At 43.7% G+C, this 18,596-nt stretch overlaps 1 protein-coding gene across 1 annotated transcript in view; it reads left to right on the forward strand.

Annotated features, from left to right (window-relative positions):
- The window catches only part of ADAMTS12 (ADAM metallopeptidase with thrombospondin type 1 motif 12), a 407,364-nt gene that overhangs the window by 149,559 nt on the left and 239,209 nt on the right, over positions 1–18,596 (forward strand). Inside the window, exon 3 of the mRNA XM_069555948.1 lies at positions 20–170. Within this exon, the coding sequence (XP_069412049.1) occupies positions 20–170 (151 nt within the window). The remainder of the gene's footprint in view (positions 1–19; positions 171–18,596) is intronic.

Raw genomic sequence — 18,596 nt, forward strand, 5'->3', positions numbered from 1 at the left:
GTCTTGCATGCATTTGCAGACTGGATTTTTCCATCTACCACATGGAGACTTTTTCATTGAACCTGTCAAAAAGCATCCGCTGGCTGAGGGAGAGTACCACCCACACGTCGTATACAAGAGGCAGAGGCGAAGCGTCCCAGAGATGAAGGAGCCAGCCTGTGGATTAAAAGGTATTGTCCTTAATCTCCTCACCGGATGCGGGAGTTTGTTTTGCTCTATTTTTTATTTTATGAGACCTGTTATTATTCAAATCTGTTTTCTCTTCCCCACTCTGTGGCCAGAAAATATGTACCATTATACATTTCACTTCTCTGTACTCAAGTCTGTATTCTTAACAGAAAAGGGGAAAGGAATCTCCTACTACCTTGCCACATTGGTTGATGCTATTTATATGGTATTCGTAATGCTGAAAATTTTTTTAAAGTCTCTTTTTAATTCCTTAGAGGAAGTTTAGAGACAGTGCTTTTTCAGTATCAGCAATGTTATAATACATTAATGTGGAATATTACTAGACAGCTAAACATTTGATGATGCTGATAATGATATGTGAAGAGAAACTGAAAAAATACCAACATGTTATCCGATGATGAATTCAGCTAAGGTTCTATTGGCTGAGGTCTTCCTTGAATATAAATCTTGTTCCATCAACTATTTGCACAGCTTCATTAGAGTAGGAACTCCCTCCCCAAACAGTATGTAACATAGTATAGATGCAAAGTAGAAATTCAGTAAATCATTAAAATGCAATGAAGAGTGACTTGTAGCCACATAGATGCATCTAGAATCTAGAGTGTATCCAGTCCACATAACACTGATAAAAATAAAAATGTGAGGCTTATAGATGTGGAGGAAGTGTCAGTTCTTTGTGACTATCTCCTTTCCTAAGACAGTAAGCGAAATGCAGTATTTACCTGACAGCTAGAGGCTGCAGAATAAGTTAATATGCTGGCAATTATTCCTAAAGTATACTTGACATTTGGAATTTTAAAATCTTGGCATATTGAAATGTGCTGGTCTCTCTGAGCCAGGTAATTGCAGTGTTCTTGTACTGTGTTACACTGGAATTCACTGACACTAACCATGTCATTAACCCACATTAAGGTATACCTTGGGCTTCGGGAGATTGGTGCTGCCAGATCGAATTACTGTGATTGTATCGAGAAAGATCACCTTTCCTTGTGGAAAACATTCCATCTTTGTAATGTTCAAAGCAGGAACACCCCTGGCATTGAATAAAAAGATGTAGTTTAAAAGTACTCTAGGACTTCAGGAGAGAAAGTGAATCATTTCCCCTAAAATGTCCCTTCATTTGCATTTATTTCCCAAATAGAAAGGTACTTGGGAATTTCACAGTCTCTTTTAATATGGCCCAATGAAATCAACCCAGACCTTTAATGTGATGTTATTTTGTTATCAATTTGATCAGTTTGAACTAAAATTTCTTAACCAGTTTTGTTTGCTCTTCTAAGTGTTATATTTCCTGAGCCCTGTCAAAGTTCTTGTTCAACTTTCTGGATTCCATGTTAAATGATGGGAAAATACAGACTGCTGGAATTAAATGTAGAGCAAATTTCAAAGCCTCATTTTATTGACCTTGACAAGCTCCCTTTTCTTTGGATTTTTGATGGGAACATATCATATGGGGACTTGAGTGGAACTTAGATCGAAGTATCTGGGGGGAGTCTGGTTTTTGGAAGCTGGGTAAGTGGAGTCAGGTTATATGACCACACCTGCAGGGTCAACTGTGGCAGAAAGGGGTCCAAGGAGTAAAGTCAGGTATGGAGATTTCATACATCAGGACACTAGGCTGGAAACACAGGGTCTGGTTCCTGACATGTGTTTTTGTGGTCAGAAACTATTCATTCAATCAACAAGTATCTGTTGGGTGTCTGTTGGGTACCAGCACTTTATGTCTGGTGCTCTCCAAGATTCTGTGGGTACAGTTGTGAGTAGAATTAGACCTTGGTCTGAAGAGTGTCAGCCTGGATTTAGGCTAGATTTTATCTTTAATATGTGGTAAGATCATGAAAAGAAATGAAATCTGAATATATGCTTTGGACTTTTTGTTCCACCACATTGTGTTTGTGCCAGGACAAGTAGCTGTAATTCCTTTTTTTCTGTTGTGGACACTCCCATTATGTGACTTTCACTTGTACTGGTCTTCTGTGAATGGATCTGAACTGCTTCCAGTTTGGGGCTATTATATATTATATTGCACAGATCATCTTGTATGTGTTTTTTTAAGAACACAGGCTCATAAGGTTTTCCAGGGCATATAACTTGTATGGAATGAAAGCAATGTCTCATAGGATATATACATCTGTGACTTTACCAGATGTAAAATTGCTTTCCAGAGTTGTTCAGGAGCAGTGAACATAGCAGTTCCCACTGTTACATATTTTAATACTTGATATTCTCATTTATAAATTTTGCCAGTCTGGGGAAGGTGGAGTGGTATCATTCTCTGCTTACTGGTGAAGGTACACATTTTCTGCTGTGAAGTTGGGCCTCAAACCTGTGGTTTGTGGCTGTAGGTGCTCCAGGAGTAGTTTCCCACCCTCTACTCAGAGTTGAAGCCCAGAGAGCCAACTTTAGGTTTGGTTACTTGTGTCTTTGTTTCTGGCTTCACTTTTTCACTTAATGGATCCTGATCTGGCTTTTCACCTAGGTGGGTCCTAAACTTGCCTCTTCTTTCCAGAGCAGAAATAGAGGGGCAGCAGTGAGCTCCATATACCAATCAGGGGTCAACCAGGGAAGCTAAGAGGTTTCTTGCAAGAAGTTGTCTGCATGATACTGGGGGGCTGGCTAGGCAAATCCAGAATCAATGGGCAGTAGGGGCAGGCTGCCTGTCTCATCCATAGGCTGAAGTACCTGTCCATGGGCAGAATTTCTTCATTTGGGAAGTCTCAGCTCTGCCTTTAAGGTATTTTGACTGATTGAATCCAGCTTACTAGATTATCAAGAATAATGTTAAATTCAACTGATTATGGACTTCAATTACAGTTACAAAATGCCTTCAGTCTTCCCAGGTGGTTCAGCTGTAAAGAATCTGCCTGCTAATGCAGGAGACCCAAGTTCGATCCCTGGGTCACAAAGATCCCCTGGAGAAGGAAATGGCAACCCACTCCAGTATTCTTGCTGGGAAATCCCATGAACAGAGCAGCCTGGTGGCCACAGTCTGTGGGGTCACAAAGAGTTGGACATGACTTGGCAACTAAACAACAGCAGGAAAATACCTTCACAGTAACACCCAGATTAGTGTCTGAATAAATAAGACTGTAGCCAAGGTGAGTTGACACAAAAGAGATCATCACACTGCATCTTTGACCTTTCTCCTGAATTTCTGCTGACTTCTTTTTGATTTATGGCCTCTGAAGATTTTTTGGTCCCGCTTTTAAATGCTGTAAGCTTTGTTAGAGACTTAATACTGGGAGAGTTCTTTTTTGGAATATCTAGTCTGCCATATTGAAGTCCTGGGTGGATTTCTCTAAGTCTTTTGGAGATGTTCCTTTCTAAGTAGTCTGTACTAATGTTAAATATTATAATAGCATTAACAATTGCTCATTAGTGTTAGCATATCAAATCACTAATCTGATATTGTGTGTTTGGGGGGTATTGTTTATAGTTTTGTTCTGTTATGGAAATTCAGTGAGTTGAAGATCTAAGCAATCACCATACTTTCTGTTGAGTCTAAAATACACTGTTAATTTTCCTTGGCTAACAGTGCACTTTCTTGGTACAACGTGCCCGGGGCTCATTTTGAATTTCTTGAATTCCTGATTGCCATATGATTATAGCTACTCTGCAGTGATCCATGCTTTGCCTTGCTATGAGGTAGTTAAATTTTTAATTGTTATTCAATAGTTTTTATTTTTCTTTTAGTGAAGTGATGTTTATTTTTGATGACCTGTCTTTCAGGACTGGTAGGAAGATTGGCAAAGTGCTTCTAGCTTTTCCCAGTGAGAGGAATGAAAAAATTATTGGAAAGAACTTGGGGAAATACTTCTTTGGGAAAATAAAATGGTAACCTGGTTAGTTTTGTTTGCTTAGTAAAATCCAAGACCAAGACTGTAGGAATTCAGAGCACTAGCGCCTTAGAAATGTTTCTCTGTAGTGATGAGATACTTATTTATCCAGTCAAAAGCCCTTATTCTTTAGCCAGACCTCACCATGGTAGTTTCTTTCTTTGCACTTTCTCAGCACTTGACAATTTTTTACTCATTTCAGGTCCATACATTCCCATTCCGCAAACAGGAAACAGCTTCCCTAGGAAGCGTGGCATCTGTTCATTTAATCTCCTCCAGGTGCTCTGTGCTGGGCATATGTTGTCAGAGTGAGTGGGACTGTGCTGAAATTGGGGTAGAATTTGGAAGGCAAAGGACGCTGGGGAGTCCGTTCTAGGCTGGAAAGGGAATTTGGATCAATAAGAGCAAAGGATCACTTTCAGCTAAAAGGTGATTCTCTCATACAGCAGAAAGTTTTTTTTTTGTTCCTTAGAAATCCTATTCCCTTTTAAAAATTAATTTTTATTGGAGCATAGTTGCTTTACAATGTTATGTTAGTTTTTACTGTACAGTGAAATGAATCAGCAGTGCATATATACATATCCCCTCCCCTTTGGACTTCCTTCTCATTCAGATCACAGAAATGTTAGATGAGTAGTTAGCTGTTAAACTCTTCTTCCCTTCCCACAACTCTGTAGGGAAACACACACACACAAGGTATCTTGATGAGAAGTGGCTCCTAGCTTTGCCCTTGGTCATCCTTGTGTTTCCATGTACCTTCAGTGAGGCTGGGAGGATATTTATCCTGTTCTGACCCCCTTCTGGCTCCCTCTGCCTACCTGCAGAGATGGGGAGGGCTGTCTCATCGCTGCATCCCAGTCCGGTATGCTCACAGCTGAAGCCATCAATGACCCTTATAGGACCATGATACTGTCCCTAAAAAATGAACAACTGAGTCTCTAGCTCAAAGCTCTGTGTGGCAAACAAACTCCCGGGTTTTCTTCTTTGATTCATGCCTTCAATCAACATACATTATCAAGTCTTGTCATTTCTGCTACCTAATAGTTTTCTAAATATGTCTGCCTTCAGCATCGTAAGCTTTCACTTGGATCACTGAAGTCTCCCCACCCTTGGTCTCACCTGTTAGAAGCCAGAGAAATATTTCTAAAGCAAATCAGCTCATCTCTTTCCCGTGTTAAAAGCCTGCCAGCATGCCCTCAGGATAGAGGCCCAGCTGTTAAGTGAGTTTTAGGATCTCTTTCTTTCTGTGACTTTTACCTGTTTCTCCAGTTTCATCTCTTGTCATTCCAAATATAGTCTGTGCCATCCTGAACTACTGTTTATCTCCAAGAAGCTTTGCTTTTCACTGCCTCCAGCCCTTGCACTTAGAGCCCTTCTTCAGAAACACATTCTCCCCAGTGCCTTACTGGCTCAGAGGTATTTATCTCTAGGACTCATACATGGCTTCCTTTAGAAAACCTTCTAGACTGCCAAAAGAATAGGTTCTGCTGTGTTAGATGTCTCTCCTGTGACTGTTATCTCCAGCTACTTGCCTTGCCATGGGCTTTATCATATAATGAACGTCTATCTGTGTCCTTCTCTAGGCAATAAGCTCAACAAGGATAAAAATCAGGTCTGCTCATTCACAGGTGTGTCCCCAAGATTTGGCAGACTTCCTGGCCAGGGTAGCAACTCAGAAATGTTGAGCTTCAAAAGTATTGAATTTACTGACGATATGTGCTGCATCTGGCAGCTGACTGGATACTTGTCTTTTCACCTCTGTGGAGCCAGTTTAACCCATGAGAATACCCATGCCTTCCTGAAGGAGTTCAGTGGATACTCCAATACCTTGCTGTTGAAGAGGAAAATGCAAGACAAAGATGTGGCCTGAGGCTGTAGCTGAAAGCAGCTACTTTGAATTCTTGTTTCGAAAAAAAAAAGAGGATGGAAAGATAGATAAGAGAAAGCAAGAGATGTTTATTTACTCCGCAAGCTCCTACCTGGTGCCAGGTACGGTTCTAGATCTGGGGGTGTGATGGTGAGCGTAATGGTGATCCTGGCAGGAATGTGGGGATGGAGGCCTCAGGGGGCCATCAGCTAGGGGTGTTCAGGCGCGCCTTCTCAGTGGAGGTGAAGAAGAAGAGTAGATGCCTTGGGAGATGAATGGGTCAGAGAGGACCAGGTCAGTCATCTGCAGCCGAGTGCTGGTCTTTGAACCTAGAGCACACGTGGCTTCCAGCTTCCTGCTGAGAGTGGGAAGATGAATTCTCAGCTGGTCCACTAAGCAAACTGCTGGTGTTGTTTCAGTCTCATTTCAAATGCTCCTTCCTTATGAGGCCTCTCCCCTCCATGTAGGACTGATGGGTCCCTTTCCTGAGCTCACTCTGCATTTTGCTGTGGCCTCTGCTTGCCATCTACGTGCCTTCCTACAGCTCTGCCCCTCCTTCCCTGCCTGCTAGGCGTTCCTGGATATAGGCTCACCCCAGGGCCTTTGCACTCAATATTCCCTCTACCTGCAATATGCCTCCCATCACAATAAACTGTGGGAAATTCTGAAAGAGATGGGAATACCAGACCACCTGACCTGCCTCTTGAGAAACTTATATGCAGGTCAGGAAGCAACAGTTAGAACTGGACATGGAACAACAGACTGGTTCCAAATAGGAAACCAGTCAATAGTATGTCAAGGCTGTATATTGTCACCCTGCTTATTTAACTTATACGCAGAGTACATCATGAGAAACACTGGGCTGGAATCAAGCTTGTCGGGAGAAATATCAATAACCTCAGATATGCAGATGACACCACCCTTATGTCAGAAAGTGAAGAGGAACTAAAAAGCCTCTTAATGAAAGTGAAAGAAGAGAGTGAAAAAGTTGGCTTAAAGCTCAACATTCAGAAAACGAAGATCATGGCATCTGATCCCATCACTTCATGGCAAATAGATGGGGAAACAGTGTCAGACTTTATTTTTGGGAGCTCCAAAATCACTGCAGATGGTGATTTCAGCCATGAAATTAGAAGACGCTTACTCCTTGGAAGGAAAGTTATGACCAACCTAGATAGCATATTGAAAAGCGGAGACATTACTTTGCCAACAAATGTCTGTCTAGTCAAGGCTATGATTTTTCCAGTGGTCATGTATGGATGTGAGAGTTGGACTGTGAAGAAAGCTGAGTGCTGAAGAATTGATGCTTTTGAACTGTGGTGTTGGAAAAGACTCTTGAAAGTCCCTTGGACTGCAAGGAGATCCAACCAGTCCATCCTAAAGGAGATCAGTCCTGGGTGTTCTTTGGAAGGAATGATGCTAAAGCTGAAGAAACTCCAATACTTTGGCCAGGTCATGCGAAGAGTTGACTCATTGACTGATGCTGGGAGGGATTGGGGGCAGGAGGAGAAGGGGACAACAGAGGATGAGATGGCTGGATGACATCACCGACTCAATGGATGTGAGTCTGGGTGAACTCCGGGAGATGGTGATGGACAGGGAGGCTTGGTGTGCTGCGATTTATGGGGTCGCAGAGTCGGACACGACTGAGCGACAGAACTGAACTGAACTGAAGATCTTTTCATGGCTCATTCTTTCACACTAGTCAGGTCTCTGCTCAAAAATCACCCAATCAAGGAAGCCTTCCTTGACTGCTAAGTAAGGTAGCCTTCTCTCTTTCACTTTGTAAACCGTTTCTCCTGCTTTATTTATTTTCATAGCACTTGTCATCATCTGATGTTATTTTACCTATTTGCTTATTATCTATCTCTCCCAAAACAAGAATGTGAGTTTCATGAGAGCAAATAATTCCTGGCTTTTGAACTCTGCTGAATCCCCACTGCCTTGGACAGAGCCTGTCATAGCAAGCACCTGGTAAATGTTGAATGAATGAGTAAGTAAATAAGTGAATGAGTCATAGCTTCATTGATGATTTTTCTGGTGAACTTGTATTCTGTTTTCACCATGAGACTCATCTTTGCATCCCAAGAGTCAGAGATACTTGTATCCAAGGCCAATGTCTGATTCATAGTTGTTTGTATGATAAATGTTTGTCCATTGAATGAAGGCATGATGTGTGTTTCCAATGGGGTCCTGCAGGTGTGAGCAGGACATGCATCTTACCTGTGCTAGGGGTCTCAGCATTCCAGGAGTGCTCTGAGTCACTGAGGCAAGGCAGATGTGTTCTTTTGGCAATTAATATTACCTGTATGTTTGTCTCACAGCTTGATTAATGCCAGCATTTGGGAAAACAAAGATTCCCCCTCTCCAGACACATATACTCAGTCAGTCCCATTTCTGTGCAGCAGCTGAGAGTCTTGTTAAATAGCTACAAATTCATTATGGAGAAGGAAGTTTACTTGTTAGATTTGAAATTAAATATTTGAAAAAATGATAAATGCACTTTATGTTCCCAATTTTGTCCTCCAAAGGCTCAAGAAGTGTGTCCCCAGGGTGTTTCTTGGGTCAGTAAGCCAAAGATTAGAAGGTTCCAGTGTTTATTTCCATTGGTTTGTATGTCATTGATTGGCTTTCCTTCAGTTAGAAAATTTTAATTTGTTGCTTCCTGTGGACGAGATACTAAGGGACAAAGTTCTTAACATTCATAGTTGGACTCTGCCCTCACAAACTTATATAATCTAGTGGGAGGAGAACTTAAAAATTATAAAAGTAATGTGTAGAGCATTGAGGCTGTAAGAATATCTAGAAGAGGAACTTGATTGATCAGGGGTTTAGAGAAGGCCTCTCTGAGAGAAGCCATAGACTGGGTATAGATTCTTAGTGAACTGTTTTCCCTGAGATCACTTCTACAGAATATCCAACTTTTGAGGGTCAGTATCCATCACTGATTGAATTGTGTCCCCCAACTCTTATGTTTAAAGAAGACTGAACACCAAAGAATTGATGCTTTTGAGCTGTGGTGTTGGAGAAGACTCTTGAGAGTCCCTTGGAGATCAAGCCAGTCAATCTTAAAGGAAATCAATCTTGAATATTCATTGGCGGGACTGATGCTGAAGCTCCAATACTTTGGTCACCTGATGTGAAGAACTGGCCCTTTGGCAAAAACCCTGATGCTGGGAAAGATTGAAGACAGGAGAAGAAAAGGACAATAGAGGATGAGATGGTTGGATAGCATCACTGACTCAATGGACATAAGTCTGAGCAAGGTTCAGGAGTTGGTGATGGACAGGGAAGCCTGGCGTGCTGCAGTCCATGGGATTGGAAAGAGCTGGACACCACTAAATGACTGAACAACAACAACTCATATGTCGAAGGTTAGAACTTCTAACCATTAGCATCTCAGAATGTGACTGTAGCTGGAGATAGAATCCTTGAAGAGGTAATTAAATTGAAGTAAGTCCTCCTGGCCTCCTGCTTCGCACTCTGACACCTCTTCTAGTGCGACCCTACCAGGGCAGTGACTAGGCTGCACTGGGGTGGGAGAGGGATGTGTTCCCTGGCTGCCCTCTGCTCCCCAGCCGGAGCCTGGGCGCACACTCAGGAGGTTCAGGATGGTGTGTGCATCCCACAGTGTCTTGAGGTGAGGTGACAGTGCTCCTCTCCATCCAGTGGGTGGCTTGGAGAGGGACTGCTCCACCACCTCCCATTCACGTACTGAATACATCTCGGCATGGTATTTGCAATTCCTGGGGGGTCGCCCTTCTGCTGTGAGTTGTGATGATGGGCTGTGGGAAGGAAAGAGTGGTTTCCCTGCCCCTGGCCCGGGCCCGGTGTTTTCATTTTGTGCTGCACTCTACAAAAAGTATAGCTAGACCTGAATTTAAAATTGCTTGGCTTGCAGAAGATTAAACCGAATCTGACACATGTTAGTGATATGCTTGAGATACTGCACAGTTAGCCAGAGGTAGAAAGCAATCATTAGGAAGCATCATTTACAGGCAGGGCTTCCCAGGTGGAGCTACTGGTAAAGAACCCACCTGCCAGTACAGGAGATGTAAGAGACATGGGTTTGATCCCTGGGTCCAGAAGACTCCCTGGAGGAGCGCATGGTGATCCACTCCAGTATTCTTGCCTGGAGAGTCCCCATGAACAGAGGAGCCTGATGGGCTACAGTTCATAGCGTCGCAAAGAGTCAGACATGACTGAAGTGAATTAGCACAGCATATATACAGGCAAGGGAGATTTATATTTTTCTCTTTCCACAGTGGAACTTAGAAATGGACTGGAGTTGGGAGAATCAGGTTTTATAATACCTGGTCCTTCTGTAACTTAGATTAGTTACAGGAGCCCAGGCCTCTGTTTCCTCATCAGTTAAATGAAGGGGTTGGAAGATCTTAGCAGATTCCTTTAACTCTCATACGTCATAAGTATGTTTCTGCTCCTGTCTTGTAGTATGAAGAAACAAAGTTGACATTCTTCATTCAAACCAGTATGGGTTAACATGACATGAGGTTTCCACACACTGGTGTCTCACGCTTAACTGTGAAGATCTCCCCCCCCCCCCGCCATATACATATATGTATATATATACTTTATTGCAGTATAGTTGATTTCTGGTGTTGTGTTAATCTCTATTGTGGTGGTTTAGTCGCTAAGTCGTGTCAGACTTTTGCGACCCCACGGACTGTAGCCTTCCAGGCTCCTCTATCCATGGAATTTCCCAGGCAAGAAAATACTGGAATGGGTTACCATTTCCTGCTCCAGGGGATCTTCTTGACCCCGGGATAGAACTCGGTTCCTCTGCATTGTGGGGGGATTCTTTACTAACTGAGCCACCAGGGAAGCCCCTTATTTCTACTGCACAGTAATGTAATTTAGTTACACATACATTCTTTGTTCTTCTTTATTGATTTATTTTTTCTGCCGTAAAATTTGTTGAGCTTTATTTGAGTTAGGAAGCAGAAATAAGTTTTTCATGCTCTTATTATCTTTTTAAGAAAAAATATAGCAGCACTGTTAACATTTTGAATCAAATGTTATCAATCTTTCTTTACCAAATCCATACATTCTTTTTTATTTTCTACTCCATTATGGCTTACCATACGATATTGAATATAGTTTCCTGTTCAGTATAGTAGAGCCTTCTTGCTTCTCCATTCTGTATACAATAGTTTGTACCTGCTAATCCCAAACTTCCGCCACCTCCCCCACTTGGTAACCACAAGTCTGTTCTCTATGTCTGTGAGTCTGTTTCTCTTTCATAGGTTCATTTGTATCATATTTTAGATTTTATATAAAAGTGATATCATATAGTATTTTTCTTCATCTTTCTGACCTACTTCACTTAGCTTTATCTCCAGGTTCATCCATGTTGCTGCAGATGGCATGATTTCATTCTTTTTATGGCTGAATAATATTCAGTTCTGTGTATGCACCACATTTTCTTAATCTATTCATCTGTTGATGGGCAGCAATATGTGAACCATGAACTTCCTGATGTTCAAGCTGGTTTTAGAAAAGGCAGAGGAACCAGAGATCAAATTGCCAACATCCGCTGGATCATGGAAAAAGCAAGAGAGTTCCGGAAAAACATCTATTTCTGCTTTATTGACTATGCCAAAGCCTTTGACTGTGTGGATCACAATAAACTGTGGAGAATTCTGAAAGAGATGGGAATACCAGACCACCTGACCTGCCTCTTGAGATATCTGTATGCAGGCCAGGAAGCAACAGTTAGAACTGGACATGGAACAACAGACTGGTTTCAAATAGGAAAAGGAGTACGTCAAGGCTGTATATTGTCACCCTGCTTATGAAGAAACACAAGCTGGAATCAAGATTGCTGGGAGAAATATCAATAACCTCAGATATGCAGATGACAGAAAGTGAAGAGGAGCTAAAAAGCCTCTTGATGAAAGTGAAAGTGGAGAGTGAAAAAGCTGGCTTAAAGCTCAACATTCAGAAAATGAAGATCATGGCATCCGGTCCCATCACCTCATGGGAAATAGATGGGGAAACAGTGGAAACAGTGTTAGACTTTATTTTGGGGGGCTCCAAAATCACTGCAGATGGTGACTGCAACCATGAAATTAAAAGGTGCTTATTCCTTGGAAGAAAAGTTACGACCAACCTGGACAGCATATTCAAAAGCAGAGACATTACTTTGTCGACTAAGGTCTGTCTAGTCAAGGCTATGGTTTTTCCTGTGGTCATGTATGGATGTGAGAGTTGGACTGTGAAGAAGGCTGAGTGCCGAAGAATTGATGCTTTTGAAGTGTGGTGTTGGAGAAAACTCTTGAGAGTCCCTTGGACTGCAAGGAGATCCAACCAGTCCATTCTGAAGGAGATCAACCCTGGGATTACTTTGGAAGGAATGATGCTAAAGCTGAAACTCCAGTACTTTGGCCACCTCATGCAAAGAGTCAACTCATTGGAAAGGACCCTAATCCTGGGCAGGATTGAGGGCAGGAGGAGAAGGGGATGACAGAGGATGAGATGGCTGGATGGCATCACTGACTTGATGGATGAGAGTCTGAGTGAACTCCGGGAGTTGGCGATGGACAGGGAGGCCTGGTGTGCTGCGATTCATGGGGTCGCAAAGAGTCGGACACGACTGAGTGACTGAACTGAACTGAACTGATTGATGGGCATTTACGTTGTTTCTATGTTTTGGTTATTGTATTAATAGTTCTGCTGTGAATATAAGGATGCATGTATCTTTTTGAATTACAGTTGTGTTCAGTTACATACTCAGGAGTGGGTTTCCTGGATTATATGGTAGCTCTGTTTTTAGTTTTTTGAGGAGCCTCCATATTGTTCTCTATAGTAGCTGCACCAGTTTACATTCCCAGCAACAGTGTAGGGGGGTTCCTTGTTCCCCACACCCTTGCCAGCATTTGTTCTTTGTAGACTTTCTAATGATGGCCATTCATTGTAAGCAGCACCTTGTTATAGCTTTGAATTTGCCTTTCTCTAACAATTAGCACTATTGAGCATTTTTAAATAGCAAAGGTCTTGACCCACATCTCTGGTGTCCCTAGAGCCTGGCTCTAAGTGCTCTCTCCTCCTGGGCCTTCTGCCCCTGTAGTCCCTCACCCCTTCCCACCCTGCACGTGTGAAAGAGCACAGGATTCTGCTTCCTCTCTTTACCCTACCCCTGACCTGGAAGGGCCCACAGGACCAGCATTTCAGGGGCCTTAAGCTGGGGCTGCAGAACTTCAGGGTCATGAGTTAGTGGGTGTTTCTGGTCCATCATCATAGTCAACGCATCAAAGGGAAGGAGTGGCAGCCCAGCACTGAACCTGGACCCAAGATCTAATACTGGGAAAGGAGAGAAGTGAGGGCATGATGTGGTACTTAGTTAAAAAGACTCCATGTATATTTGTTGTTGTTTAGTCGCTATGTCAGGTTTGACTCTTTTACGATCCCATGGACTGTAGCCTGCCAGGCTCCTCTGTCCATGGGATTCTCCATGCAAGAATACTGGAGGAATTTCCTCCTCCAGGAATCTTTCTCACCCAGCGATAGAACCCAAATCTCTTGCATCTCCTGCATTGGCAGGCAGGTTCTTTACCACTAGTGCCATGTGGGAAGCTCCCATTTATATGTAAGTGATGTCAAATATGTAAATAACTGACTCATTTGAAAAGACCCTGATGCTGGGAGGGATTAAAGGCAGGAGGAGAAGGGGACGACAGAGGATGAGATGGTTGAATGGGATCACTGACTAAATGGACATGAGTTTGAGTAAACTCCTGGAGTTGGTAATGGACAGGGGGGCCTGGCATGCTGCAGTCCATGGGGTCGCAAAGAGTTGGCCACAGCTGAGTGACTGAACTGAACTGAACTGATGTCAAATACAGCGGGCCTGTTATTCTTAGTTGAGGACCTCATGTTTTATCTACATTCAGAGTTATGTGTGTGTGTGTGTGCATGTGCAGGTGTGTTTAAACGCACCCATCATGCACTTTTGGCTCCAGGAGGCCAGGACAGCTTGCTCAGCTGTGGTGACTCAGGGTTTCATGGACGTTCTTTCCATTCTCGTTAAAGATTCCATGCTGAAAGCCCAGTGTTTTCTCTCAGTCAACAGAGGAGCTCTTTGTTTAATTTAACAGAGAAGGGAGAGTCCATGCTCCTGAGTGGAAAGGCTTCCTTTGCTGAGAAGTTGTGTGAGGAACAATGCTGGGGTCTATGCTGCCAGCAGACACTCAGCAGGGCCGCCATGCTTCCCCGGGGTCCCAGCTGCTGAAGGTGTGCAGAAAGGGGCAGGGGGATTGTGACCTATGAGGCCACCCCCTCTTCCCTCCACCCTCAGGAAGCATTTATTCAGGAGTCAGCCCTTCTCCCCATTTCATACTGTTCAGGAGTTTGAGCAAACTCTAGGAGATAGTGAAGGACAGGGAAGCCTGGCATGCTGCAGTCCATGGGTTGCAAAGAGTCGGACACGACTGAGTGACTGAACAAGAGCCCTTCTCCCCATCTCCTCTGGAACCCCAAACTTTGGCCCTTTGGTGCTTTCTGCCAGTGGGGTCAGTGAGCACTGAGACACTGAGGACCATCCCTCGCCAGGCTCTTCAGCGCTCTGATGTGACATCTGCAGTGATTCCTGGTGAGCCCGTGAGAATGTGCAGAAGGCGGACAGTGGTCAGTGCAGGGCTGCTGCAATGGAGACTGGTTGATACAGGATCTGCAGTTATGGAGCATCCCTAAACCCAGGGCTGACCTCAGGTGTGAGAGATGAGAACGAGAAGCCTTTTTCTCGTTAGCTCTGTCAGGCTGCAGATCTCCTTTGGCCTCATTTCTCCTAGGAGTATGTAGGGGATGCGCCAGGTTGAGAGAATCAAAGGCACTTCTAAATTGCATGCTTTCTGTTTCTGGGGAATAGCCCCAGTCGAAAGCAAATGCTTAGTGTTGTGGAGAAGGGGAGAAGAGCTCACTGATCAGAGGTGTTCCTTACCTCAGGCCTGAGAAACAAAAGATCAAAAGACAGTTCCCAGAGACAGGGCACAGGTCTGTCCTGCTCATGTTTCTGCCTCTGAGAGGGACGTGAGTTGGGCTGGTGAGAGTGCATGTCGTGGCCAGCGTCCAAACCCCGGTGGCTCCATCTCACACACCTTGCACTAGCGGCGTATTGTGATAGATTCTTTGGCATCTCTTTTGAGTTTCAATGTACTTCTTGTACTTCTTTCAGATCCCAGTGCTTTGTTGACCACGTCTGTGTCCACGTTAGTCTAGGGTCAGGGTGAAGCCTCGGCAGGGGAACCAGGCAAGTTTGCATTTCCACAAGCCAGCCGGCCTTTGGCCAGTGGCTGTTTTCCTACTCCTGCTGTATCCTGTTTCTATCTTCTCATCTGTGAACTGTGAATAATGAACATTTTGTACTGAGGTGTGGGGTAGGGTGGGTCAGTGGGAGCTATAGACTCACAGTTCCTGAGCTACCATTCCAAATTCCATAGACTGCTGAAACCCAAAAGTCTTTTAGTGAATATTTGGCAGTTTGACAATTAATTGGCAAAATGGCCTGCATTGATGTGAGACTGTATGATTTTCATATATCCTAATCAGTGAGACCTGCCATACATTTCATTGCAGAAGAATCCACATATTTATTTCAGGGTACTACCCTAGACCCTAGTAGGGATGCTCAGATCATATGATCCAAATTGCTTTATTATAAAATTGTAGCAACATAACATAAAACATTAAGCCTAACATCATACAGTTTTTAAGCATGCAATTCAATACTGTTAATGTGTATTCATATGATTGTGTGATCAATTTCTAGAACTCTTTCCTCTTGTGAAACTGAAACTCCGCCCCCAGTAAACAATGGCTCCCTATTTCCTCTACCCCTGCCCCCTATCCCTGGCAACCACCATTCTACTTTCCAAATTACATTTATAATTGCAAAAATCTTGACTTCAACACACAAGCTTTGGGAAGCTTCCCTAAGCTTTGGGAAGAGGGCTTATGGACCTGAATGAAGGAAGGTGATTGGCCAACATTTGACAGAGAGTCCCTGGAGAAGGAAATGACAACCCACTCCAGTATTCTTGCCTACAGAATCCCATGGACAGAGAAGCCTGGAGGGTTACAATCCATGGGGTCACAAAAAATCGGACATGGCTGAGCACACAAGTACCACCAGTGAGATTATCATCCTCGACAGCCCAGTTCCTCTCATCTACAGGAGTCTTCTCATCCCTCTGCTTCCCACATCAGGTGCCCATTTGTAAAAGACTGCAAAGCATGGAGAACACGTGCCACTGGATTCTGACTAGTAGCTAAGAGAGTGTGGGTACTGAAATACAGTACTTAATACACTCTCTTTTTTCCCTCTCTGTCATCCCTTAATCTCACTCTTTCCTGGAACATTGAGGGGCATGCATAGTGCTGGCATCAGCATTTTAGTCCCATGCTGTGGGGCATGATACAGGATGTTTTCACAGCGAGAAAGCGTTCAAACCAGCATGCAGACTGAACTTGTGGGGAAGATGCTGACAGCCCACTGAGGCCTCACTGGAGATGTTTGAAGCTGGATTTCTCCATTTTGCAGAGCTCTCCAGGCATGTCAGGGAAAGCTGTGCTGCTTGCTTTGTTATTCCCCAGGAGGGCTCAGCTTAGAGACCTGCTCTGAGTCATGTTCTGACTGGATTGAGTTCAGAAATTGTTTATATGTCATGTGGGAGTGAAGGGCTCCTCAAGGTTATCACTGGAAAACCCATCAGTAGCCAAGTGTCATTATTGAAATGTCCTCTGCACCACCAATTTCATGAACTTCCAGGGGGGTGGGGTGGAATGGAAAGGTGGTTCTCTGCATGGGGTTTAGGCTTTCTTCCCCTGCTTGTAATCTCCAGGGACAAAAGTGGGTGCTCAATAAATTAGAAGCCCATGAACACAAAAATTCAGAGCATGGATAGATCCTCATAAGTATGGTAAAACCTCAAAACCTTAGTACAAGATCTTCCTTCCACTTTGAGGTTATCTGAAATATGCAAAGAGTGGTGTGCTTTCAAGGCAGATTACATTAATTGAGGTGTCTTTATTATCATTATCCCTGTTTAAAAAAATGATAAGAAATCTTCTACTTCCCCCAAGACAACACTAGAGAACTTTTCATATTATATATAGCCTTGGAAAAAATAAATCATGATCAGTTTCCAGACATCCTCATGGAACATTTCTAATCCATAGTGACCAGGGTGCCCCTGAGTGCCAGAGGCGTGGGGTCAGCTCCTTTCTGAACTTAGTGGCATTGGTACCACCATCACTGCCATTGTGTGACCTATGCTGGACAACCAGCTGGCCTCTTAGCAGCTTGAAGGTAAGGTGCACTTTCCTGATGAGGCCATTGGGCAGAAGGGATCTTAAGAAGGAAACAGGTGTGCGGTGGGGCATAGAGAGACCAAGACCAGGAATTAGTCTAGAGTTTAGGTCACATTGGGCTTCCCAGGTGGCGCTAGTGGTGAAGAACCTGCCTGTCAATGCAGGAGATGAAAGAGACGCAGGTTCAATCCCTGGGTGGGGAAAATCCCCTGCAGGAGGAAATGGCAACCCACTCCAGAATTCTTGCCCAGAGAATTCCATGGACAGAGGAGCTTGGCAGGCTACAGTTCCTGGGGTCACAAACAGTCAGATACAACTGAAGTACACATGCACACACGCTAGCTCAAATGTGATCTGAAAGCTAAGATTTTACATTTTTCGATGGTTACATTTAAAATGGTCATATGAGTACTCATATAATGAGCTTGATTTTGCTCCTTGATCTTCAAAGCCTAAAGCATTTATTTACTGGCCCTTTCATAAAAAAATTTTTTCTGACTCCTTGTCAAGACTATAAAGAGTGGTCCCTGGACCAGGAGCATCAGCATCACCTGGGAGCTTGTTGGAAAGTCACACCCTCAGACATCACCCCAGGTTTACTGAATCAGAAACTCTGAGGGTGAGGCCCCCACATCCGTATTTTAACTGGCCCTCTGGGCAGTTCTGATGCAAGCTAACATTTTCAGAACCACTGATAGAGACTGATAGGGCCATCATTCATGAGTTCATTGATTTATTCCTTAAAAAAAGGAGGGACCTGGGGCAAATTACTTAACCTCAGTGTGCCTGGGTTTCTTCAACAGGGAGGGTGGCTGGAAGGATTAAAAGAGATAAGCAAGTACGACATATTAAAGTGAATGCTCAGTGCATGTTAGTGGTTCTTTCAAATGTATTGTTTAGGTCTCAGATCAGTTAAAAATCAAGAAGAACTTACCAGAGATATGAGATTTTAGTAGAACTCATCAAGGCGCCTTGCAGCGAGGTAGGCCTGGAGGAATTCGGATACTGGTCTAGAAATTGATTGCCGAGGGCTCCAGACCCTACTTCCTCCAGGCAGGCTCTGGGCATGTCTCCAGCCCTGACCAGATACCCCAGCTGTTCTTTATTCCAAGGAAGTGCCCTCCCAGCCCTCTTCCCCTCTTTTGGCATCAGCACCCTTCCTGTCAGGCCTCTGGGATTCTTCATTCTTTGGAGTAGGGTCCCACCTCCTAACCCACCCTGGACATAAACTTGCATACTGTCATCATGACTCAATATCAGGAAATTTGGGCTCATAAAAATCACTCTTGGGTGGTTGTAAAGGAATTTTAAAAGCTATGTTTTAGCACAGTGAACTGAATGTGTACTACATGTTAGCTGCTGGCCTTGTTATGATTTTT

The sequence above is a fragment of the Ovis canadensis genome, chromosome 16 (genome assembly GCF_042477335.2).
Source record: "Ovis canadensis isolate MfBH-ARS-UI-01 breed Bighorn chromosome 16, ARS-UI_OviCan_v2, whole genome shotgun sequence".
In the NCBI taxonomy this organism is placed as follows: Eukaryota; Metazoa; Chordata; class Mammalia; order Artiodactyla; family Bovidae; genus Ovis; species Ovis canadensis.